Source organism: Gobius niger (genome assembly GCF_951799975.1).
Source record: "Gobius niger genome assembly, chromosome: 19".
In the NCBI taxonomy this organism is placed as follows: domain Eukaryota; kingdom Metazoa; phylum Chordata; class Actinopteri; order Gobiiformes; family Gobiidae; genus Gobius; species Gobius niger.
Window position 1 is genome coordinate 29161191 of NC_136870.1, and position 24015 is coordinate 29185205.

Below are 24015 nucleotides of genomic sequence, written 5' to 3' on the forward strand. Positions count from 1 at the left end.
TTTTAAATTCACGATTAAATATTTCTTCAGACGTGGTTTTGATAAATATGTGAAAAGTTTCATGTACATTAAAGTATTTATACTTTAAAGCCGTAACGAGACTTAAAGCAAACGAACGTAACATTTAAAACGTTTTGGTCAAATCTAAAAGTTCATTATGAATAAAACTCTCGCTCGTCCAGGGCTTTAACGCTTTGGTCTGAAGCCTCTTTGACCCTATTGTTCATGTTTTAGTGGCACTCACTGCAGCGTTTGGCCTGATAATAAAAACACACATGAGGGGGCGGAGTCAGTGCATGTAGAGCCGGATAAGCCCCGCCTTGTGCAGCTGTTGCCATAGCGACATCTCCAAACGCAGGTCGTGGTTGATGTAGAAGCCGACGCCGTGGAACGTCCTGTCGTAGTAATGATCGGAGTACTTCATGTAGTCGGGCGTCATGAAGCCGTACGCGTCCACCTGCAAGTACACGAGTACACGGGTAATATACACGAGTACTTCATGTAGTCGGGCGTCATGAAGCCGTACGCGTCCACCTGCAAGTACACGAGTACACGGGTCATATACACGAGTACTTCATGTAGTCGGGCGTCATGAAGCCGTACGCGTCCACCTGCAAGTACACGAGTACACGGGTCATATACACGAGTACTTCATGTAGTCGGGCGTCATGAAGCCGTACGCGTCCACCTGCAAGTACACGAGTACACGGGTCATACACACGAGTACTTCATGTAGTCGGGCGTCATGAAGCCGTACGCATCCACCTGCAAGTACACGAGTACACGGGTAATATACACGAGTACTTCATGTAGTCGGGCGTCATGAAGCCGTACGCATCCACCTGCAAGTACACGAGTACACGGGTAATATACACGAGTACTTCATGTAGTCGGGCGTCATGAAGCCGTACGCGTCCACCTGCAAGTACACGAGTACACGGGTCATATACACGAGTACTTCATGTAGTCGGGCGTCATGAAGCCGTACGCGTCCACCTGCAAGTACACGAGTACACGGGTCATATACACGAGTACTTCATGTAGTCGGGCGTCATGAAGCCGTACGCGTCCACCTGCAAGTACACGAGTACACGAGTAATATACACGAGTACTTCATGTAGTCGGGCGTCATGAAGCCGTACGCGTCCACCTGCAAGTACACGAGTACACGGGTAATATACACGAGTACTTCATGTAGTCGGGCGTCATGAAGCCGTACGCGTCCACCTGCAAGTACACAAGTACACGGGTAATATACACGAGTACTTCATGTAGTCGGGCGTCATGAAGCCGTACGCGTCCACCTGCAAGTACACGAGTACACGGGTAATATATACACGAGTGCACGAGTAGTTAATACACGAGTACACGGGTAATACACACAGAAGTATGTGTGTGTGCAGTTGTTTCCAGTCTGAAAGTCTGTGTTATGCAAACATGACCCAGAGCTCAGGCCGTATCTGGTTTTGGCTCCGTGGCCTTGAAGGGAAAGTGTTGACGGCGTAGGAGAGATAAGACGTTCAGCTGCTTCAAGTTGAGTTGGGAAATGTTGAACTTTTTGGAGAAACTCGCGAGCGTCGACCAATCAGGAGCTTTCTCCCCATAGTGACGCTGTAGCTGAGCCACCGGGGCAGATGTTCTGCCAGCCCCACAGATGTAAACAAGTCATGGAGGTTTAGCTTCATGGTGAACCGGAGCTACAGCAGCTCTGGGACTTTAGATAAAGAAACACTGATGTGTCTTTGTAAAACACCAGGATTAAAAGCAGCGACAACAAAACATCTGCGCTGGGAATGTGTTTGGGCCTCGAGGAGCCTGTTGTAGCATTAGCACCGGAGAAAGCTAATGCTAAGCTAAACCTCCGGTCCTCACATGAAAACGAGAAATATGAACAAATAAAGTCATTAAAGAACAATGATCACACACTGAGCTGCTGATGTTGGAGTTTATTACTCACATCATCTACAATCAGCTCCGGGAGGAAACCAGCGTGTTAGCTCAGTTAGCTCAGTTAGCTCAGGTAGCTCAGGTAGCTCAGTTAGCTCAGTTACCTCAGTTAGCTCAGTTAGCTCAGTTAGATCAGTTACCTCAGTTAGCTCAGTTAGCTCAGGTAGCTCAGTTAGCTCAGGTAGCTCAGTTAGCTCAGGTAGCTCAGTTAGCTCAGTTAGCTCAGTTAGATCAGTTACCTCAGTTAGCTCAGTTAGCTCAGGTAGCTCAGGTAGCTCAGTTAGCTCAGTTAGATCAGTTACCTCAGTTAGCTCACTTAGCTCAGGTAGCTCAGTTAGCTCAGGTAGCTCAGTTAGCTCAGTTAGATCAGTTACCTCAGTTAGCTCAGTTAGCTCAGGTAGCTCAGGTAGCTCAGGTAGCTCAGTTAGCTCAGTTAGCTCAGTTAGATCAGTTAGCTCAGTTAGCTCAGTTAGCTCAGTTAGCTCAGTTAGCTCAGTTAGCTCAGTTAGCTCAGTTAGATCAGTTACCTCAGTTAGCTCAGTTAGCTCAGGTAGCTCAGGTAGCTCAGTTAGCTCAGTTAGCTCAGTTACCTCAGTTAGCTCAGTTAGATCAGTTACCTCAGTTAGCTCAGTTAGCTCAGTTAGCTCAGTTAGCTCAGTTAGCTCAGTTAGATCAGTTACCTCAGTTAGCTCAGTTAGCTCAGTTAGCTCAGTTAGCTCAGTTAGCTCAGTTAGCTCAGTTAGCTCAGTTAGCTCAGTTAGCTCAGGTAGCTCAGGTAGCTCAGTTAGCTCAGTTACCTCAGTTACCTCAGTTAGCTCAGTTAGATCAGTTACCTCAGTTAGCTCAGTTAGCTCAGTTAGCTCAGTTAGATCAGTTACCTCAGTTAGCTCAGTTAGCTCAGTTAGCTCAGTTAGCTCAGTTAGCTCAGTTAGCTCAGTTAGATCAGTTAGCTCAGTTAGCTCAGTTAGCTCAGGTAGCTCAGGTAGCTCAGTTAGCTCAGTTACCTCAGTTAGCTCAGTTAGATCAGTTACCTCAGTTAGCCCAGTTAGCCCAGTTAGCTCAGTTAGCTCAGTTAGATCAGTTACCTCAGTTAGCCCAGTTAGCTCAGTTAGATCAGTTACCTCAGTTAGCCCAGTTAGCCCAGTTAGCCCAGTTAGCTCAGTTAGCTCAGTTACCTCAGTTAGCCCAGTTAGCTCAGTTAGCTCAGGTAGCTCAGGTAGCTCAGGTAGCTCAGGTAGCTCAGTTAGATCAGTTACCTCAGTTACCTCAGTTACCTCAGTTAGCTCAGGTAGCTCAGTTAGCTCAGTTAGCTCAGGTAGCTCAGGTAGCTCAGTTAGCTCAGTTAGCTCAGTTAGCTCAGGTAGCTCAGTTAGCTCAGGTAGCTCAGTTACCTCAGTTAGCTCAGTTAGCTCAGTTAGCTCAGGTAGCTCAGTTAGCTCAGTTAGCTCAGTTAGCTCAGTTAGCTCAGTTAGCTCAGGTAGCTCAGTTACCTCAGTTACCTCAGTTACCTCAGTTACCTCAGTTACCTCAGTTACCTCAGTTAGCTCAGTTAGCTCAGTTAGCTCAGTTAGCTCAGGTAGCTCAGTTAGCTCAGGTAGCTCAGGTAGCTCAGGTAGCTCAGTTAGATCAGTTACCTCAGTTACCTCAGTTAGCTCAGTTACCTCAGTTAGCTCAGTTAGCTCAGTTAGCTCAGGTAGCTCAGGTAGCTCAGTTAGCTCAGTTAGCTCAGTTAGCTCAGTTAGCTCAGGTAGCTCAGTTAGCTCAGTTACCTCAGTTACCTCAGTTACCTCAGTTACCTCAGTTACCTCAGTTACCTCAGTTAGCTCAGTTAGCTCAGTTAGCTCAGTTAGCTCAGTTAGCTCAGTTACCTCAGTTACCTCAGTTACCTCAGTTACCTCAGTTAGCTCAGTTACCTCAGTTACCTCAGTTACCTCAGTTAGCTCAGTTAGCTCAGTTAGCTCAGTTAGCTCAGTTAGCTCAGTTAGCTCAGTTAGCTCAGTTAGCTCAGTTACCTCAGTTACCTCAGGTAGCTCAGGTAGCTCAGGTAGCTCAGGTAGCTCAGTTAGCTCAGTTAGCTCAGTTAGCTCAGTTAGCTCAGTTAGCTCAGTTAGCTCAGTTAGCTCAGTTAGCTCAGTTACCTCAGTTACCTCAGTTAGATCAGTTACCTCAGTTAGCTCAGTTAGCTCAGTTAGCTCAGTTAGCTCAGTTACCTCAGTTAGCTCAGTTAGCTCAGTTAGCTCAGTTACCTCAGGTAGCTCAGGTAGCTCAGGTAGCTCAGTTAGCTCAGTTAGCTCAGGTAGCTCACATTGAGCTCCGGTTTTCTCCCATGAAAACAAGCGTCTAACGACGCTTGAGGCGCGTTTTTGACGCTCAAAACGCATGTGGTGTGGACGCAGCATAAAGGACAGTTACCTGGTCACGCGTGTAAAGGACAGTTACCTGGTCACGCGTGTAAAGGACAGTTACCCGGTCACGCGTGTAAAGGACAGTTACCTGGTCACGCGTGTAAAGGACAGTTACCTGGTCACGCGTGTAAAGGACAGTTACCTGGTCACGCGTGTAAAGGACAGTTACCCGGTCACGCGTGTAAAGGACAGTTACCTGGTCACGCGTGTAAAGGACAGTTACCTGGTCACGCGTGTAAAGGACAGTTACCTGGTCACGCGTGTAAAGGACAGTTACCTGGTCACGCGTGTAAAGGACAGTTACCTGGTCACGCGTGTAAAGGACAGTTACCTGGTCACACGTGTGCAGAGCCGCCAGCAGCATCACGGCTCCAGTGGACGGTCTGTAGATGTTCTTGTACTTGGTCTTCAGGGCGCTGGAGCGAAGGAACCTGCAGGAACAGACCTTACATCAGAGGCTCCGGAGGAGGAGGAGGTGGTCAGAGGGGAGGTGGTGTCGGCGGGTGTAGGGCGTTGTAGGTGTGGGTGAGGACTGACTTGTTGCGGAGGTCTCGGGTGTAGGGCGTTGTAGGTGTGGGTGAGGACTGACTTGTTGCGGAGGTCTCGGATGAATCACCATCATTTTTTTGTTGGGTATTGAACTCATTTTTGTAACATTTTTGTCAATTTTTAGTCTTTTTTTTGTTATTTTTTGTCAATTTTTTTGTCAATTTTTAGTCTTTTTTTTGGTCAATTTTTAGTCTTTTTTTGTTATTTTTTGTCATTTTTTTGGCCAATTTTTATCACATTTTTGTCAATTTTTTGTCATTTTTTTGTTATTTTTTGTCAATTTTTTGTTATTTTTTGTCATTTTTTTGTCATTTTTTTGTCATTTTTTTTTGTCATTTTTTTGTCATTTTTTTGTCATTTTTTATCACATTTTTGTCATTTTTTTGTCGTTTTTTGTCAATTTTTTGTCAATTTTTTGTCATTTTTTTGTCATTTTTTTTATCAATTTTTAACACATTTTTGTCATTTTTTTGTCGTTTTTTGTCAATTTTTTGTCATTTTTTTGTCATTTTTTTGGTCAATTTTTATCACATTTTTGTCAATTTTTTGTCATTTTTTATCACATTTTTGTCAATTTCTTGTGACATTTTTGCCACTTTTTCATCAATTTTTCGTCACTTTTTGCGGAGGTATCGGGTGTAGGGCGTTGTAGGTGTGGGTGAGGACTGACCTGTTGCGGAGGTATCGGGTGTAGGGCGTTGTAGGTGTGGGTGGGGACTGACCTGTTGCGGAGGTCTCGGGTGAATCACCATCATTTTTTTGTTGGGTATTCAACTCATTTATGTACTTTTTTGTCTTTTTTTTTTATTTTTTGTCATTTTTTTGTTATTTTTTTGTTATTTTTTTATCACATTTTTGTCATTTTTTTGTCGATTTTTATCACATTTTTGTCATTTTTTTGTCACATTTTTGTCATTTTTTTTGTCATTTTTTTTGTCATTTTTTTGTTATTTTTGGTCATTTTTTGGTCAATTTTTATCACATTTTTGTCATTTTTTTGTCGGTTTTTTGTTATTTTTGGTCAATTTTTGGTCTTTTTTTTTGGCACATTTTCGGCACATTTTCATCACATTTTTGTCTTTTTTTTGTCAATTTTTATCACATTTTTTTCATTTTTTTGTCAATTTCTATCACATTTTTGGCAATTTCTTGTGACATTTTTGCCACTTTTTCTTCAATTTTTCGTCACTTTTTGCGGAGGTCTGGGGTGTAGGGTGTTGTAGGTGTGGGTGAGGACTGACCTGTTGCGGAGGTCTCGGGTGTAGGGCGTTGTAGGTGTTTGTGGGGACTGACCTGTTGCAGAGGTATCGGGTGTAGGGCGTTGTAGGTGTTTGTGAGGACTGACCTGTTGTGGAGGTCTCGGGTGTAGGGCGTTGTAGGTGTGGGTGAGGACTGACCTGTTGCGGAGGTCTCGGGTGTAGGGCGTTGTAGGTGTTTGTGAGGACTGACCTGTTGCGGAGGTCTCGGGTGTAGGGCGTTGTAGGTGTTTGTGAGGACTGACCTGTTGTGGAGGTCTCGGGTGTAGGGCGTTGTAGGTGTTTGTGAGGACTGACCTGTTGTGGAGGTCTCGGGTGTAGGGTGTTGTAGGTGTGGGTTGGGACTGACCTGTTGCGGAGGTCTCGGGTGTAGGGCGTTGTAGGTGTTTGTGAGGACTGACCTGTTGCGGAGGTCTCGGGTGTAGGGCGTTGTAGGTGTTTGTGAGGACTGACCTGTTGTGGAGGTCTCGGGTGTAGGGCGTTGTAGGTGTTTGTGAGGACTGACCTGTTGCGGAGGTCTCGGGTGTAGGGCGTTGTAGGTGTTTGTGAGGACTGACCTGTTGCGGAGGTCTCGGGTGTAGGGCGTTGTAGGTGTTTGTGGGGACTGACCTGTTGTGGAGGTCTCGGGTGTAGGGCGTTGTAGGTGTTTGTGAGGACTGACCTGTTGTGGAGGTCTCGGGTGTAGGGCGTTGTAGGTGTGGGTGAGGACTGACCTGTTGTGGAGGTCTCGGGTGTAGGGCGTGGTAGGTGTGGGTGAGGACTGACCTGTTGCGGAGGTCTCGGGTGTAGGGCGTTGTAGGTGTGGGTGAGGACTGACCTGTTGTGGAGGTCTCGGATGAATCACCATCATTTTTTTGTTGGGTATTCAACTCATTTTTGTAACTTTTTTGTCATTTTTTTGTCAATTTTTAGTCATTTTTTTTGGCAAATTTTCGGCAAATTTTTGTCATTTTTTTGTCAATTTTTTTTGTTATTTTTTTGTTATTTTTTTGTCATTTTTTGTCCTTTTTTTGTCCTTTTTTATCACATTTTTGTCATTTTTTTGTCCTTTTTTTGTCCTTTTTTATCACATTTTTGTCATTTTTTTTGTCAATTTTTTTGTCAATTTTTTTGTCATTTTTTGTCATTTTTTTGTCAATTTTTTTGTCAATTTTTGTCATTTTTTTGTTATTTTTTGGTCATTTTTTTGGTCATTTTTTATCACATTTTTGTCATTTTCTTGGCACATTTTTGTCTTTTTTTTGTGTCATTTTTTATCACATTTTTTCATTTTTTTGTTATTTTTTGTCAATTTTTATCACATTTTTGTCTTTTTTGTGGCAATTTCTTGTGACATTTTAGCCACTTTTTTATCAATTTTTTGTCACTTGTTGCGGAGGTCTCGGGTGTAGGGCGTTGTAGGTGTGAGTGAGGACTGACCTGTTGCGGAGGTCTCGGGTGTAGGGCGTTGTAGGTGTTTGTGGGGACTGACCTGTTGCGGAGGTCTCGGGTGTAGGGCGTTGTAGGTGTGGGTGAGGACTGACCTGTTGCGGAGGTCTCGGGTGTAGGGCGTTGTAGGTGTTTGTGGGGACTGACCTGTTGCGGAGGTCTCGGGTGTAGGGCGTTGTAGGTGTTTGTGGGGACTGACCTGTTGTGGAGGTCTCGGGTGTAGGGCGTTGTAGGTGTGGGTGGGGACTGACCTGTTGCGGAGGTCTCGGGTGTAGGGCGTTGTAGGTGTTTGTGGGGACTGACCTGTTGTGGAGGTCTCGGGTGTAGGGCGTTGTAGGTGTGGGTGGGGACTGACCTGTTGCGGAGGTCTCGGGTGTAGGGCGTTGTAGGTGTTTGTGAGGACTGACCTGTTGCGGAGGTCTCGGGTGAATCAACATCATTTTTTTGTTGGGTATTCAACTCATTTTTGTAACTTTTTGGTCATTTTTGGTCATTTTTTGTCTTTTTTTTTGTCAATTTTTTGTCATTTTTTTATCACAATTTTGTCATTTTTTTGTCATTTTTTTGTCATTTTTTTGTCATTTTTTATCACATTTTTGTCATTTTTTTTGTCAATTTTTTGTCATTTTTTTGTTATTTTTTGTCATTTTTTTGGTCAATTTTTATCACAATTTTGTCATTTTTTTGTCATTTTTTTGTCATTTTTTATCACATTTTTGTCTTTTTTTTTGTCAATTTTTTTGTCATTTTTTTGTCATTTTTTGTCATTTTTTTGTCCTTTTTTTTTTTCTTTTTTGTCATTTTTTTGTCAATTTTATCACATTTTTGTCAATTTTTTGTCATTTTTTTGTTATATTTTGTCTTTTTTTTTGCCACTTTTTCTTCAATTTTTCGTCACTTTTTGTGGAGGTCTCGGGTGTAGGGCGTTGTAGGTGTTTGTGAGGACTGACCTGTTGTGGAGGTCTCGGGTGTAGGGCGTTGTAGGTGTGGGTGGGGACTGACCTGTTGCGGAGGTCTCGGGTGTAGGGCGTTGTAGGTGTTTGTGAGGACTGACCTGTTGCGGAGGTCTCGGGTGTAGGGCGTTGTAGGTGTTTGTGGGGACTGACCTGTTGTGGAGGTCTCGGGTGTAGGGCGTTGTAGGTGTGGGTGAGGACTGACCTGTTGCGGAGGTCTCGGGTGTAGGGCGTTGTAGGTGTTTGTGGGGACTGACCTGTTGTGGAGGTCTCGGGTGTAGGGCGTTGTAGGTGTGGGTGGGGACTGACCTGTTGCGGAGGTCTCGGGTGTAGGGCGTTGTAGGTGTGGGTGGGGACTGACCTGTTGCGGAGGTCTCGGGTGTAGGGCGTTGTAGGTGTTTGTGAGGACTGACCTGTTGCGGAGGTCTCGGGTGTAGGGCGTTGTAGGTGTGGGTGGGGACTGACCTGTTGCGGAGGTCTCGGGTGTAGGGCGTTGTAGGTGTTTGTGAGGACTGACCTGTTGTGGAGGTCTCGGGTGTAGGGCGTTGTAGGTGTGGGTGAGGACTGACCTGTTGCGGAGGTCTCGGGTGTAGGGCGTTGTAGGTGTGGGTGGGGACTGACCTGTTGCGGAGGTCTCGGGTGTAGGGCGTTGTAGGTGTTTGTGAGGACTGACCTGTTGCGGAGGTCTCGGGTGTAGGGCGTTGTAGGCGTTTGTGAGGACTGACCTGTTGCGGAGGTCTCGGGTGTAGGGCGTTGTAGGTGTTTGTGAGGACTGACCTGTTGTGGAGGTCTCGGGTGTAGGGCGTTGTAGGTGTGGGTGGGGACTGACCTGTTGCGGAGGTCTCGGGTGTAGGGCGTTGTAGGTGTTTGTGAGGACTGACCTGTTGCGGAGGTCTCGGGTGTAGGGCGTTGTAGGTGTTTGTGAGGACTGACCTGTTGCGGAGGTCTCGGGTGTAGGGCGTTGTAGGTGTTTGTGGGGACTGACCTGTTGCGGAGGTCTCGGGTGTAGGGCGTTGTAGGTGTTTGTGGTCCATTTTTTGTCTTTTTTTTTGGCACATTTTCGGCACATTTTCATCAAATTTTTGTCATTTTTTTGTAATTTTTTTGTTATTTTTGGTCTTTTTTTTGGTCATTTTTTATCAAATTTTTATCATTTTTTTGTCAATTTTTTTGTCATTTTTTATCAAATTTTTTTCATTTTTTCGGTCATTTTTGGTCAATTTTTTGTTTATTTTTTGTCATTTTTTATCACATTTTTGTCATTTTTTTGGCAATTTCTTGTGACATTTTTGCCACTTTTTCATCAATTTTTTGTCACTTTTTGCGGAGGTCTCGGGTGTAGGGCGTTGTGGGTGGGGACTGACCTGTTGCGGAGGTCTCGGATGAATCACCATCTTTTTTTTGTTGGGTATTCAACTCATTTTTGTAACTTTTTTGTCATTTTTTGGTCAATTTTTGGTCATTTTTTTGGCAAATTTTCGGCACATTTTCATCAAATTTTTGTTATTTTTTTCAATTTTTTTGTCATTTTTTTGGTCAATTTTTTATCACATTTTTGTCATTTTTTTGTCATTTTTTGGTCAATTTTTATCACATTTTTGTCACATTTTTGTCATTTTTTTTATCACATTTTTGTCCATTTTTTGGCAATTTCTTGTGACAATTTTGCCACTTTTTCATCAATTTTTCGTCACTTTTTGCGGAGGTCTCGGGTGTAGGGCGTTGTAGGTGTTTGTGAGGACTGACATGTTGCGGAGGTCTCGGATGAATCACCATCATTTTTTGTTGGGTATTCAACTCATTTTTGTAACTTTTTTGACATTTTTTTGTTATTTTTTTGTTATTTTTTGTCATTGTTTTGTCAAGTTTTTTGTCATTTTTTTGTCATTTTTTAATCACATTTTTGTCATTTTTTTGTCATTTTTTTATCACATTTTTGTCATTTTTTGGTTAATTTTTTATCACATTTTTGGTCATTTTTTTGTCATTTTTTGTCAAATTTTTTGTCATTTTTTTGTTATTTTTTGTCTTTTTTTTGGTCATTTTTTATCACATTTTTTTCACTTTTTTTGTGAATTTTTATCAAATTTTTTGTCATTTTTTTGTCATTTTTTTGTCATTTTTTGGTCAATTTTTTATCACATTTTTTGTCATTTTTTTGTCATTTTTTATCACATTTTTGTCATTTTTTGGTTAATTTTTTATCACATTTTTGTCATTTTTTTTGTTATTTTTTGTCTTTTTTTGGTCAATTTTTATCACATTTTTGTTCATTTTTTGGTTAATTTTTTATCACATTTTTTGTCATTTTTTTGTCATTTTTTGTCAAATTTTTTGTCATTTTTTTGTCATTTTTTGGTCAATTTTTATCACATTTTTTGTCATTTTTTTATCACATTTTTGTCATTTTTTTGTTATTTTTTGTCTTTTTTTTGGTCATTTTTTATCACATTTTTTTCACTTTTTTTGTGAATTTTTATCAAATTTTTTGTCATTTTTTTGTCATTTTTTTGTCATTTTTTTGTCATTTTTTGGTCAATTTTTTATCACATTTTTAGTCATTTTTTTGTCATTTTTTATCACATTTTTGTCATTTTTTGGTTAATTTTTTATCACATTTTTGTCATTTTTTTTGTTATTTTTTGTCTTTTTTTGGTCAATTTTTATCACATTTTTGTTCATTTTTTGGCAATTTCTTTTGACATTTTTTTCCACTTTTTCTTAAATTTTTCGTCACTTTTTGTGGAGGTCTCGGGTGTAGGGCGTTGTAGGTGTTTGTGGGGACTGACCTGTTGCGGAGGTCTCGGGTGTAGGGCGTTGTAGGTACATGGCTGTAGGTGTGGGTGAGGACTGACCTGTCGCGGAGGTCTCGGGTGTAGGGCGTTGTAGGTGTGGGTGAGGACTGACCTGTTGCGGAGGTCTCGGGTGTAGGGCGTTGTAGGTGTTTGTGAGGACTGACCTGTTGTGGAGGTCTCGGGTGTAGGGCGTTGTAGGTGTGGGTGAGGACTGACCTGTTGTGGAGGTCTCGGGTGTAGGGCGTTGTAGGTGTTTGTGAGGACTGACCTGTTGTGGAGGTCTCGGGTGTAGGGCGTTGTAGGTGTTTGTGGGGACTGACCTGTTGTGGAGGTCTCGGGTGTAGGGCGTTGTAGGTGTTTGTGAGGACTGACCTGTTGTGGAGGTCTCGGGTGTAGGGCGTTGTAGGTGTTTGTGGGGACTGACCTGTTGTGGAGGTCTCGGGTGTAGGGCGTGGTAGGTGTGGGTGAGGACTGACTTGTTGTGGAGGTCTCGGATGAATCACCATCATTTTTTTGTTGGGTATTCAACTCATTTTTGTAACTTTTTTGTCATTTTTTTGTGTCAATTTTTTTGTCATTTTTTTGTCAATTTTTGGTCATTTTTTGGTAAAGTTTTTATCACATTTTTGTCATTTTTTTTTGTCATTTTTTATCACATTTTTTTCAGTTTTTTGTCATTTTTTTGTTATTTTTTTGTCCATTTTTATCAATTTTTTTTGTCATTTTTTGTCATTTTTTTGTCATTTTTTGTCATTTTTTTTTGTCAATTTTTGGTCAATTTTTATCAATTTTTTTGTCATTTTTTGTCATTTTTTGTCATTTTTTTGTCATTTTTTTATCACATTTTTGTCATTTTTTGGTTAATTTTTTATCACATTTTTGTCATTTTTTAATCACATTTTTGTCATTTTTTTGTTATTTTTTGTCTTTTTTTTTGGTCAATTTTTATCACATTTTTGTCATTTTTTGGCAATTTCTTGTGACATTTTTGCCACTTTTTCATCAATTTTTCGTCACTTTTTGCGGAGGTCTCGGGTGTAGGGCGTTGTAGGTACATGGCTGTAGGTGTGGGTGGGGACTGACCTGTTGCGGAGGTCTCGGGTGTAGGGCGTTGTAGGTGTGGGTGGGGACTGACCTGTTGCGGAGGTCTCGGGTGTAGGGCGTTGTAGGTGTGGGTGGGGACTGACCTGTTGTGGAGGTCTCGGGTGTAGGGCGTTGTACGTGTTTGTGAGGACTGACCTGTTGCGGAGGTATCGGATGAAGTCCGGGTGGTAGATCTTCAGTTTCTCCTTGGTGACGTCGGCTCCAAAGAACTGGGCGGGGCTGAAACAGAGGACAGGCTCGTGTTACCTTCAGGAGCCGCTCAGCGTGGGGGAAATACGAGTTCCTGGTTCACGCTGTGTTCCGGGAGCTCTGAGTAAATCTGAAACAGCTGCTTCAGGGACAGCGAGTTAAACCCTGTGTGAGTCTGAAGCTCCTCCACGCTGCGTTCAGGGCCGGTGTGAACTCCTCCTGGTGCCTTCAGGGCCTGAGTTAAAGGGATGTTTCAGGATGTTTGACGTAGGGCCTCATTTCCTCGTTATCCAGAATGTTGCTGATTTCTGGAGATATTTTTTTTTCTAATTCATTCTTTTATTCGAAGAGTTTTGTGGTGCTGGACAGATACATATTTTAACCTCTTAACTCCCGCCTGAACCGAGAGGATCTTTTTCCTCACGTCATCAGGTTTTTTTCCATCATTTTTTTGTTGGGGATTCAAATCATTTTTGTCACTTTTTTGTCATTTTTTAGTCATTTTTTAGTCATTTTTTTGTCATTTTTTTTGTCATTTTTTTGTCATTTTTTCGTCATTTTTTCATCACATTTTTGTCATTTTTTTTTTGTCATTTTTTTGGTCAATTTTTTTGTCATTTTTTCATCCATTTTTTGTCATTTTTTGTCATTTTTTGTCCATTTTTTGTCATTTTTTCGTCCATTTTTTTGTCTTTTTTGTCCATTTTTTTGTCAATTTTTTGTCATTTTTTGTCAATTTTTCATCCATTTTTCGTCACTTTTTTGTCACATTTCCATCATCGTTTTCGTCTCAGTTTTGCTGCTATCTTCACAGCTTTTTTCCAGAAGCTTTTGGATTGGGGTAAAGCCAAACTGGAGAAAATGCTCTCGGTTCAGGCGGGAGTTAAGGGGTTATTAACCTCTGACCTCCCGCCTTAACATTAACGAGTGCATTTTCCCCAGTCCGGCTTTTTATAAAGAGCGGGAAAGGCGGTCGCAGAAACAGAAGCAAAATCATTCATATAAATAATAAATAATAACGGTCCCAAAACTGACCCTTGTGGTGCACCATACTCCACGGAACTCCTTTTAGATTCATGTTTTATATACTGGGCTTTACCCAAATCTAAAAGAGCAACAATGTAACGCCTCATTTGAAAGCTAAGACCCACAAAAGTGATCGAAACTTTTCGCCACGTCGCCACATTTTTTAAATTATTTTTTCATCATTTTTTGTCCGTGTTTTCCTCATGTTTTTGTCGACTTTTCATCCTCTTTTTCTCGCTATTTTGATGCTTTTCTTTTTAGGTTTTAGGTTTGGGTAAAGCTCGGTTGAGGCGGGACTGGTGGCCCTTCTGTGCTCTTCCAGAATGGACATATGGCCGGTCCGCCCCTGTCCACGGTGCCTTCAGGGCCTGTGGTAAACTCCTCCTGGTGCCTTCAGGGCCTGGTTCCTTCAGGGCCTGGTGCCTTCAGGGCCTGTGGTAAACTCTTGGTGCCTTCAGGGCCGGTGGTAAACTCCTCCTGGTGCCTTCAGGGCCTGGTGCCTTCAGGGCCTGTGGTAAACGTGTGCTAAAGCGTGACTTACTCCACGTCGCGTTCAGGGCCTCGGTCGACGCGGGAATGCGTGGCCGCCGCCTTCAGGAGCAGGTAGTCCCGGTCGTGGTCCGGCAGAAACACGTAACGAGTTTCCTACAAACCAGAAGAAGATCCGGACAGAGTCAGAAGAGCTGAAATCAGGAAAGAACCAAACCCTCACCCCAAACCTAACCCTGAAAAACAGCCACAAAAACCAGAAGAAGATCAGGACAGAGTCAGAAGAGCTGAAATCAGGAAAGAACCAAACCCCAAACCTAACCCTGAAAAACCAGAAGAAGATCAGGACAGAGTGAGCGGAGCCAAAATCAGGAAAGTTCTGAAAAACCAGAAGAAAACGCCACAAAAAAGAATCAAAGGGACCAAAACAGAACCTGAATGGGATGAAGAAGAAGGTGAAAAGGAAGAATATGTGTTTAGATCAGCTTAGTCGCTCTTAGCTTTCAAATGAGACGTCGCTCTGGCCTAATTAAGCTCTCCAGTCAAGAGGCTTTTAGATTTGGGTAAAGCTGAACTGGAGAAAATGTGTTTGGTTTAAGTCGGGGTAAGAGGTTCAGGGTCCTGGCTCTGTCTGACTGTCTGTGGGCGTGTCTGTGGGCGTGTGTGGGCGTGTCTGTGGGCGTGTCCTCCCCACCTCGCTCTGTGTGGGCGTGTCTGTGGGCGTGTGTGGGCGTGTCTGTGGGTGTGTCCTCCTCACCTCGCTCTGTGTGGGCGTGTCTATAGGCGTGTCTGTGGGCGTGTCTGTGGGCGTGTCCTCCCCACCTCGCTCTGTGTGGGCGTGTCTATAGGCGTGTCTGTGGGTGTGTCCTCCTCACCTCGCTCTGTGTGGGCGTGTCTATAGGCGTGTCTGTGGGCGTGTCTGTAGGCGTGTCCTCCCCACCTCGCTCTGTGTGGGCGTGTCTGTGGGCGTGTCCTCCTCACCTCGCTCTGTGTGGGCGTGTCTGTGGGCGTGTCTGTAGGCGTGTCCTCCCCACCTCGCTCTGTGTGGGCGTGTCTGTAGGCGTGTGTGGGCGTGTGTGTGGGCGTGTCTGTGGGCGTGTCCTCCCCACCTCGCTCTGTGTGGGCGTGTCTGTGGGCGTGTCTGTGGGCGTGTGTGTGGGCGTGTCCTCCTCACCTCGCTCTGTGTGGGCGTGTCCTCCTCACCTCGCTCTGTGTGGGAGTGTCTGTGGGCGTGTCTGTGGGCGTGTCCTCACCTCGCTCTGTGTGGGAGTGTCTGTGGGCGTGTCTGTGGGCGTGTCTGTGGGCGTGTCCTCCTCACCTCGCTCTGTGTGGGCGTGTCTGTGGGCGTGTCTGTGGGTGTGTCTGTGGGCGTGTCTGTAGGCGTGTGTGGGCGTGTCTGTGGGCGTGTCTGTGGGCGTGTCCTCACCTCGCTCTGGGGCGGGCTGCTATACCCCGCCCCCCCGTAGCTCCTCAGGCTGTTCCTCAGGGTGTTGGTGTGGGCGTGTCTGTGGGCGTGTGTGGGCGTGTCTGTGGGCGTGTCTGTGGGCGTGTCTGTGGGCGTGTCTGTGGGCGTGTCCTCACCTCGCTCTGGGGCGGGCTGCTATACCCCGCCCCCCCGTAGCTCCTCAGGCTGTTCCTCAGGGTGTTGGTGTGGGCGTGTCTGTGGGCCTGTGTGTGGGCGTGTCTGTGGGCGTGTCAGTGGGCGTGTCCTCACCTCGCTCTGGGGCGGGCTGCTATACCCCGCCCCCCCGTAGCTCCTCAGGCTGTTCCTCAGGGTGTTGGTGTGGGCGTGTCTGTGGGCGTGTCTGTGGGCGTGTCTGTGGGCGTGTCTGTGGGCGTGTCTGTGGGCGTGTCTGTAGGCGTGTGTGTGGGCGTGTCTGTGGGCGTGTCTGTGGGCGTGTGTGGGCGTGTCTGTGGGCGTGTCTGTGGGCGTGTGTGGGCGTGTCTGTGGGCGTGTCTGTGGGCGTGTGTGGGCGTGTCTGTGGGCGTGTCTGTGGGCGTGTGTGGGCGTGTCTGTGGGCGTGTCTGTGGGCGTGTGTGGGCGTGTCTGTGGGCGTGTCTGTGGGCGTGTCTGTGGGCGTGTCTGTGGGCGTGTCCTCCCCACCTCGCTCTGTGTGGGCGTGTCTGTGGGCGTGTCCTCACCTCGCTCTGTGTGGGAGTGTCTGTGGGCGTGTCAGTGGGCGTGTCTGTGGGCGTGTCCTCACCTCGCTCTGGGGCGGGCTGCTGTACCCCGCCCCCCCCGTAGCTCCTCAGGCTGTTCCTCAGGGTGTTGGTGTGGGCGTGTCTGTGGGCGTGTCTGTGGGCGTGTGTGTGGGCGTGTCTGTGGGCGTGTCCTCCCCACCTCGCTCTGTGTGGGCGTGTCTGTGGGCGTGTCCTCACCTCGCTCTGTGTGGGAGTGTCTGTGGGCGTGTCAGTGGGCGTGTCTGTGGGCGTGTCCTCACCTCGCTCTGGGGCGGGCTGCTGTACCCCGCCCCCCCGTAGCTCCTCAGGCTGTTCCTCAGGGTGTTGGTGTGGGCGTGTCTGTGGGCGTGTGTGGGCGTGTGTGTGGGCGTATCTGTGGGCGTGTCAGTAGGCGTGTCCTCACCTCGCTCTGGGGCGGGCTGCTATACCCCGCCCCCCCGTAGCTCCTCAGGCTGTTCCTCAGGGTGTTGGTGGAGAACGTGTAGTGAGTGGTTCTGGAGCCGACGTCCGACTCGAAGCCTTTGAGGATCGCCCCGTTCGTCCTGCAGAGACACGAGGTCACGAGGTCAGGGGGTCAGGGGGTCAGGAGGTCAGGGGGTCAGGAGGTCAGGAGGTCACGAGGTCACGAGGTCACGAGGTCAGGGGGTCAGGAGGTCAGAAGGTCAGGAGGTCAGGGGGTCAGGGGGTCAGGGGGTCAGAAGGTCAGGAGGTCAGGGGGTCAGGGGGTCAGGAGGTCACGAGGTCACGAGGTCACGAGGTCAGGGGGTCAGGAGGTCAGAAGGTCAGGAGGTCAGGGGGTCAGGGGGTCAGGGGGTCAGAAGGTCAGGGGGTCAGGAGGTCAGGGGGTCAGGGGGTCAGGAGGTCAGAAGGTCAGGAGGTCAGAAGGTCAGGAGGTCAGGGGGTCAGGGGGTCAGGAGGTCAGGAGGTCAGGGGGTCACGAGGTCAGGGGGTCACGAGGTCCGGAGGTCAGGGGGTCACGCGGTCAGGGGGTCAGGAGGTCAGGGGGTCAGGAGGTCACGAGGTCAGGAGGTGCCACACAGGTTAGAGGCAGAGCACACATGCAGCTCAGGATCAGACTCGCCCTCTCCAAGAAACCTTTAGATTTGGGCAAAGCCGAACTGGAGAAAATGTGGTTAAGATGGGAGGTTAGAGGTGAAGGAGTATTTGAGTACACGAGGGAGTGCCTGAAGACGTATTTGTAGGTAGTACTTGTATTTGTAGGTAGTACTTGTACTGTAGTACCTGAAGACGTAGTGGCTGTATTTGTAGGTAGTACTTGTACTGTAGTACCTGAAGACGTAGTGACAGTATTTGTAGGTAGTACTTGTACTGTAGTACCTGAAGACGTAGTGGTGCTGGTCGATCTCCGCCCCCCTCCCTGAGTCCTTCAGGATTCCTCCGTTCCCGACGACGGCGCAGCGAACGCAGCGCGAGGCGTTCAGGAGCTGCAGGCGCTCAGGCCAGTCGTCCAACAGGCGACCGGCCTGAGAGGCGTTCAGGAGCGCCAGGGTCTGCTCCAGGACTGCACACGCCAGAAACATGTGAATAACACGCCAGAAACATGTGAATAACACGCCAGAAACATGTGAATAACACGCCAGAAACATGTGAATAACACGCCAGAAACATGTGAATAACATGTCAGAAACATGTTAGAAACATGTGAATAACATGTCAGAAACATGTGAATAACATGTCAGAAACATGTGAATAACATGCCAGAAACATGTGAATAACATGTCAGAAACATGTGAATAACATGTCAGAAACATGTGAATAACATGTCAGAAACATGTTAGAAACATGTGAATAACATGTCAGAAACATGTGAATAACATGTCAGAAACATGTGAATAACATGCCAGAAACATGTTAGAAACATGTGAATAACACGCCAGAAACATGTGAATAACATGTCAGAAACATGTTAGAAACATGTGAATAACATGTCAGAAACATGTGAATAACACACCAGAAACATGTGAATAACACGCCAGAAACATGTGAATAACACGCCAGAAACATGTGAATAACATGCCAGAAACATGTGAATAACATGTCAGAAACATCATAGAAACACGTCAGAAACACCATAGAAACACGTCAGAAACATGTCCGAAACATGTCAGAAACATGTTAGAAACATGTTAGAAACACGTCAGAAACACGTCAGAAACACGTCAGAAACACGCCGGAAACACGTCAGAAACATGTTAGAAACACGTCAGAAACATGTTAGAAACACGTTAGAAACACGTCAGAAACACGCTAGAAACACGTCAGAAACACGTTAGAAACACGTCAGAAACACGTTAGAAACACGTCAGAAACACGCTAGAAACACGTCAGAAACATGTTAGAAACACGTTAGAAACACGTCAGAAACACGCTAGAAACACGTCAGAAACACGTTAGAAACACGTCAGAAACACGTCAGAAACATGTTAGAAACATGTTAGAAACACGTCAGAAACACGTTAGAAACATGTTAGAAACATGTTAGAAACACGTTAGAAACACGTTAGAAACACGTCAGAAACACGCTAGAAACACGTCAGAAACATGTTAGAAACATGTTAGAAACACGTCAGAAACACGTCAGAAACATGTTAGAAACACGTTAGAAACACGTTAGAAACACGTCAGAAACACGTTAGAAACATGTTAGAAACACGTTAGAAACACGTCAGAAACACGCTAGAAACACGTCAGAAACATGTTAGAAACATGTTAGAAACACGTCAGAAACATGTTAGAAACACGTCAGAAACACGTCAGAAACACGTTAGAAACACGTCAGAAACACGTCAGAAACACGTCAGAAACATGTTAGAAACATGTTAGAAACACGTCAGAAACATGTTAGAAACACGTCAGAAACACGTCAGAAACATGTTAGAAACACGTTAGAAACACGTTAGAAACACGTCAGAAACACGTTAGAAACACGCTAGAAACACGTCAGAAACACGTCAGAAACACGCTAGAAACACGTCAGAAACATGTTAGAAACACGTCAGAAACACGTCAGAAACATGTTAGAAACACGTTAGAAACACGTTAGAAACACGTCAGAAACACGTTAGAAACACGTTAGAAACACGTTAGAAACACGTCAGAAAGACGTTAGAAACACGTTAGAAACACGTTAGAAACACGTCAGAAACATGCTAGAAACACGTCAGAAACACGTTAGAAACACGTCAGAAACACGTCAGAAACACGTTAGAAACACGTTAGAAACACGTCAGAAACACGTTAGAAACATGTTAGAAACACGTTAGAAACACGTCAGAAAGACGTTAGAAACACGTTAGAAACACGTCAGAAACACGCTAGAAACACGTCAGAAACACGTTAGAAACACGTCAGAAACACGTTAGAAACATGTTAGAAACACGTTAGAAACACGTCAGAAAGACGTTAGAAACACGTTAGAAACACGTTAGAAACATGTTAGAAACACATCAGAAACATGTTAGAAACACGTTAGAAACACGTCAGAAACACGTTAGAAACACGTTAGAAACACGTCAGAAACACGCTAGAAACACGTCAGAAACACGCTAGAAACACGTCAGAAACATGTTAGAAACACATCAGAAACATGTTAGAAACACGTCAGAAACACGTTAGAAACATGTTAGAAACACGTCAGAAACACGTCAGAAACATGTTAGAAACACGTTAGAAACATGTTAGAAACACATCAGAAACATGTTAGAAACATGTCAGAAACACGTCAGAAACACGTTAGAAACACGTCAGAAACACGTCAGAAACACGTCAGAAACACGTTAGAAACATGTTAAAAACATGTTAGAAACACATCAGAAACATGTTAGAAACACGTCAGAAACACGTCAGAAACACGTTACAAACATGTTAGAAACACGTCAGAAACACGTTAGAAACATGTTAGAAACACGTCAGAAACACGTCAGAAACATGTTAGAAACACGTTAGAAACACGTCAGAAACACATCAGAAACACGTTAGAAACATGTTAGAAACACATCAGAAACATGTTAGAAACACGTCAGAAACACGTCAGAAACACGTTACAAACATGTCAGAAACACGTCAGAAACACGTTAGAAACATGTTAGAAACACGTCAGAAACACGTCAGAAACATGTTAGAAACACGTTAGAAACACGTCAGAAACACGTCAGAAACACGTTAGAAACATGTTAGAAACACATCAGAAACATGTTAGAAACACATCAGAAACACGTCAGAAACATGTTAGAAACACGTCAGAAACACGTCAGAGACACGTCAGAAACATGTCAGAAACATGTTAGAAACACGTCAGAAACACGTCAGAAACATGTCAGAAACATGTTAGAAACATGTTAGAAACATGTTAGAAACACGTCAGAAACACGTCAGAAACATGTTAGAAACACGTTAGAAACATGTTAGAAACACGTCAGAAACACATCAGAAACATGTTAGAAACACGTCAGAAACACGTCAGAAACACGTCGGAAACACGTTACAAACATGTTACAAACACGTCAGAAACACGTCAGAGACACGTCAGAAACATGTCAGAAACATGTTAGAAACACGTCAGAAACACGTCAGAAACATGTTAGAAACATGTTAGAAACATGTTAGAAACACGTCAGAAACACGTCAGAAACATGTTAGAAACATGTTAGAAACACGTTAGAAACACGTTAGAAACACGTCAGAAACACGTTAGAAACATGTTAGAAACACGTTAGAAACACGTTAGAAACATGTTAGAAACACATCAGAAACACGTCAAACACATTAGAAAGACGTTAGAAACACGTCAGAAACATGTTAGAAACACGTCAGAAACACGTCAGAAACACGTTAGAAACACGTCAGAAACATGTTAGAAACACGTCAGAAACACGTCAGAAACATGTTAGAAACATGTTAGAAACACGTCAGAAACACGTCAGAAACATGTTAGAAACACGTCAGAAACATGTCAGAAACACGTTAGAAACACGTCAGAAACACGTCAGAAACACGTCAGAAACACGTTAGAAACACGTCAGAAACACGTTAGAAACACGTCAGAAACACGTCAGAAACACGTTAGAAACACGTCAGAAACATGTCAGAAACACGTTAGAAACACGTCAGAAACACGTCAGAAACACGTTAGAAACACGTCAGAAACATGTCAGAAACACGTTAGAAACACGTCAGAAACATGTTAGAAACACGTCAGAAACATGCTAGAAACACGTCAGAAACACGTTAGAAACACGTCAGAAACATGCTAGAAACACGTCAGAAACATGTTAGAAACACGTCAGAAACATGTCAGAAACACGTCAGAAACACGTCAGAAACACGTCAGAAACACGTCAGAAACATGAAAGAAACATGTTAATAACACGTCAGAAACACGTTAGAAACATGTTAGAAACATGTTAGAAACACGTTAGAAACATGTTAGAAACACGTTAGAAACATGTTAGAAACACGTCAGAAACACGTCAGAAACATGTTAGAAACACGTCAGAAACACGTTAGAAACATGTTAGAAACATGTTAGAAACACGTCAGAAACATGCTAGAAACACGTCAGAAACACGTTAGAAACATGTTAGAAACACGTCAAACATGTTAGAAACATGTTAGAAACACGTCAGAAACACGTCAGAAACACGTTAGAAACACGTCAGAAACATGTTAGAAACACGTCAGAAACACGTCAGAAACACGTCAGAAACACGTCAAACAGGTCAGAAACACGTCAGAAACACGTTAGAAACACGTCAGAAACACGTTAGAAACACGTTAGAAACATGTTAGAAACATGTTAGAAACACGTCAGAAACACGTTAGAAACACGTCAGAAACACGTCAGAAACATGTTAGAAACACGTCAGAAACACGTCAGAAACATGCTAGAAACACGTCAGAAACACGTTAGAAACATGTTAGAAACACGTCAAACATGTTAGAAACACGTCAGAAACACGTCAGAAACACGTCAGAAACATGTTAGAAACACGTCAGAAACAAATCAGAAACATGTCAGAAACACGTCAGAAACATGTTAGAAACATGTCAGAAACACGTCAGAAACACGTCAGAAACATGAAAGAAACATGTTGGAAACATGTAAGAAACTGTAGAAAATGCCCTCAGCTGAGGCGGGGGTTAAGAGGTTCAGGCTGGACCAGTTCTCAGTGACTCAGTGGAAAGTGAGCTCATGTTTGTGTTTTCTGGACTGAAGCTCCGCTGCTTTAGAGACTCCACCCAGATCCAGTTTCAGCTCCAGTTTCCCACTGACCCGACCCAGACCCGACCCAGATCCGCCCCTGACTCCGCCCCAGACCTGCCTCAGACCAGACCCAGACCTGCCTCAGACCAGACCCAGACCCGCCCCAGACCCGCCCCCTGTACTCACGCTCGTAGCTGACTCCGCCCCTGTACTCACGCTCGTAGCTGACTCCGCCCCTGACTCCGCCCCTGTACTCACGCTCGTAGCTGACTCCGCCCCTGACTCCGCCCCCTGTACTCACGCTTGTAGCTGACTCCGCCCCCTGTACTCACGCTCGTAGCTGACTCCGCCCCTGACTCCGCCCCCTGTACTCACGCTTGTAGCTGACTCCGCCCCCTGTACTCACGCTCGTAGCTGTCTCCGCCCCTGACTCCGCCCCCTGTACTCACGCTCGTAGCTGTCTCCGCCCCTGACTCCGCCCCTGTACTCACGCTCGTAGCTGTCTCCGCCCCTGACTCCGCCCCTGTACTCACGCTCGTAGCTGACTCCGCCCCTGACTCCGCCCCTGTACTCACGCTCGTAGCTGTCTCCGCCCCTGACTCCGCCCCCTGTACTCACGCTCGTAGCTGTCTCCGCCCCTGACTCCGCCCCTGTACTCACGCTCGTAGCTGTCTCCGCCCCTGACTCCGCCCCTGTACTCACGCTCGTAGCTGACTCCGCCCCTGACTCCGCCCCTGACTCCGCCCCCTGTACTCACGCTCGTAGCTGACTCCGCCCCTGTACTCACGCTCGTAGCTGACTCCGCCCCTGACTCCGCCCCCTGTACTCACGCTCGTAGCTGACTCCGCCCCAGCCGTGCGTTCCCGGGTACTGGCTCAGCCTCTTGTACTGGTCCGGGTTCAGGTGTTTCTTCCACTGCAGGACTGGGATGTCGGGTCTGAACCTCGGCCCGAAGTCGGTCTGAGAGACGAGTCTCTGCACCGAGACGGGACAGTCCTGGGACAGAGAGGGGGGGTCATGTATAAAACAGTGGGGGGGTAATGTATAAAAACAGTGGGGGTCATGTATAAAAACAGTGGGGGTAATGTATAAAACCAGTGGGGGTAATGTATAAAACAGTGGAGGGTAATGTATAAAACCAGTGGGGGTAATGTATAAAACCAGTGGGGGTCATGTATAAAAACAGTGGGGGTAATGTATAAAACCAGTGGGGGTAATGTATAAAACCAGTGGGGGTCATGTATAAAAACAGTGGGGGGTAATGTATAAAAACAGTGGGGGTAATGTATAAAAACTGTGGGGGTCATGTATAAAAACAGTGGGGGGTAATGTATAAAACCAGTGGGGGTCATGTATAAAACAGTGGGGGTAATGTATAAAACAGTGGGGGGTAATGTATAAAACAGTGGGGGTCATGTATAAAACAGTGGGAGTCATGTATAAAACAGTGGGAGTCATGTATAAAACAGT

General features: G+C 45.4%; 1 protein-coding gene across 2 annotated transcripts in view; it reads right to left on the reverse strand.

Annotated features, from left to right (window-relative positions):
• Window positions 1-215: 215 nt before the first annotated feature.
• st6galnac (ST6 (alpha-N-acetyl-neuraminyl-2,3-beta-galactosyl-1,3)-N-acetylgalactosaminide alpha-2,6-sialyltransferase) overlaps window positions 216-24015 on the reverse strand; it is a 45100-nt gene continuing 21300 nt past the window's right edge. For both annotated transcript variants that reach the window (XM_079577326.1, XM_079577327.1), the window contains exons 4-11: window positions 23376-23541; window positions 17661-17844; window positions 16726-16864; window positions 14194-14297; window positions 12573-12656; window positions 4684-4783; window positions 274-457; window positions 216-243 (exon numbers count right to left, since the gene is read on the reverse strand). In XM_079577326.1, the coding sequence (XP_079433452.1) occupies window positions 290-457; window positions 4684-4783; window positions 12573-12656; window positions 14194-14297; window positions 16726-16864; window positions 17661-17844; window positions 23376-23541 (945 nt within the window). In that variant the 3' untranslated portion in view covers window positions 216-243; window positions 274-289. The remainder of the gene's footprint in view (window positions 244-273; window positions 458-4683; window positions 4784-12572; window positions 12657-14193; window positions 14298-16725; window positions 16865-17660; window positions 17845-23375; window positions 23542-24015) is intronic.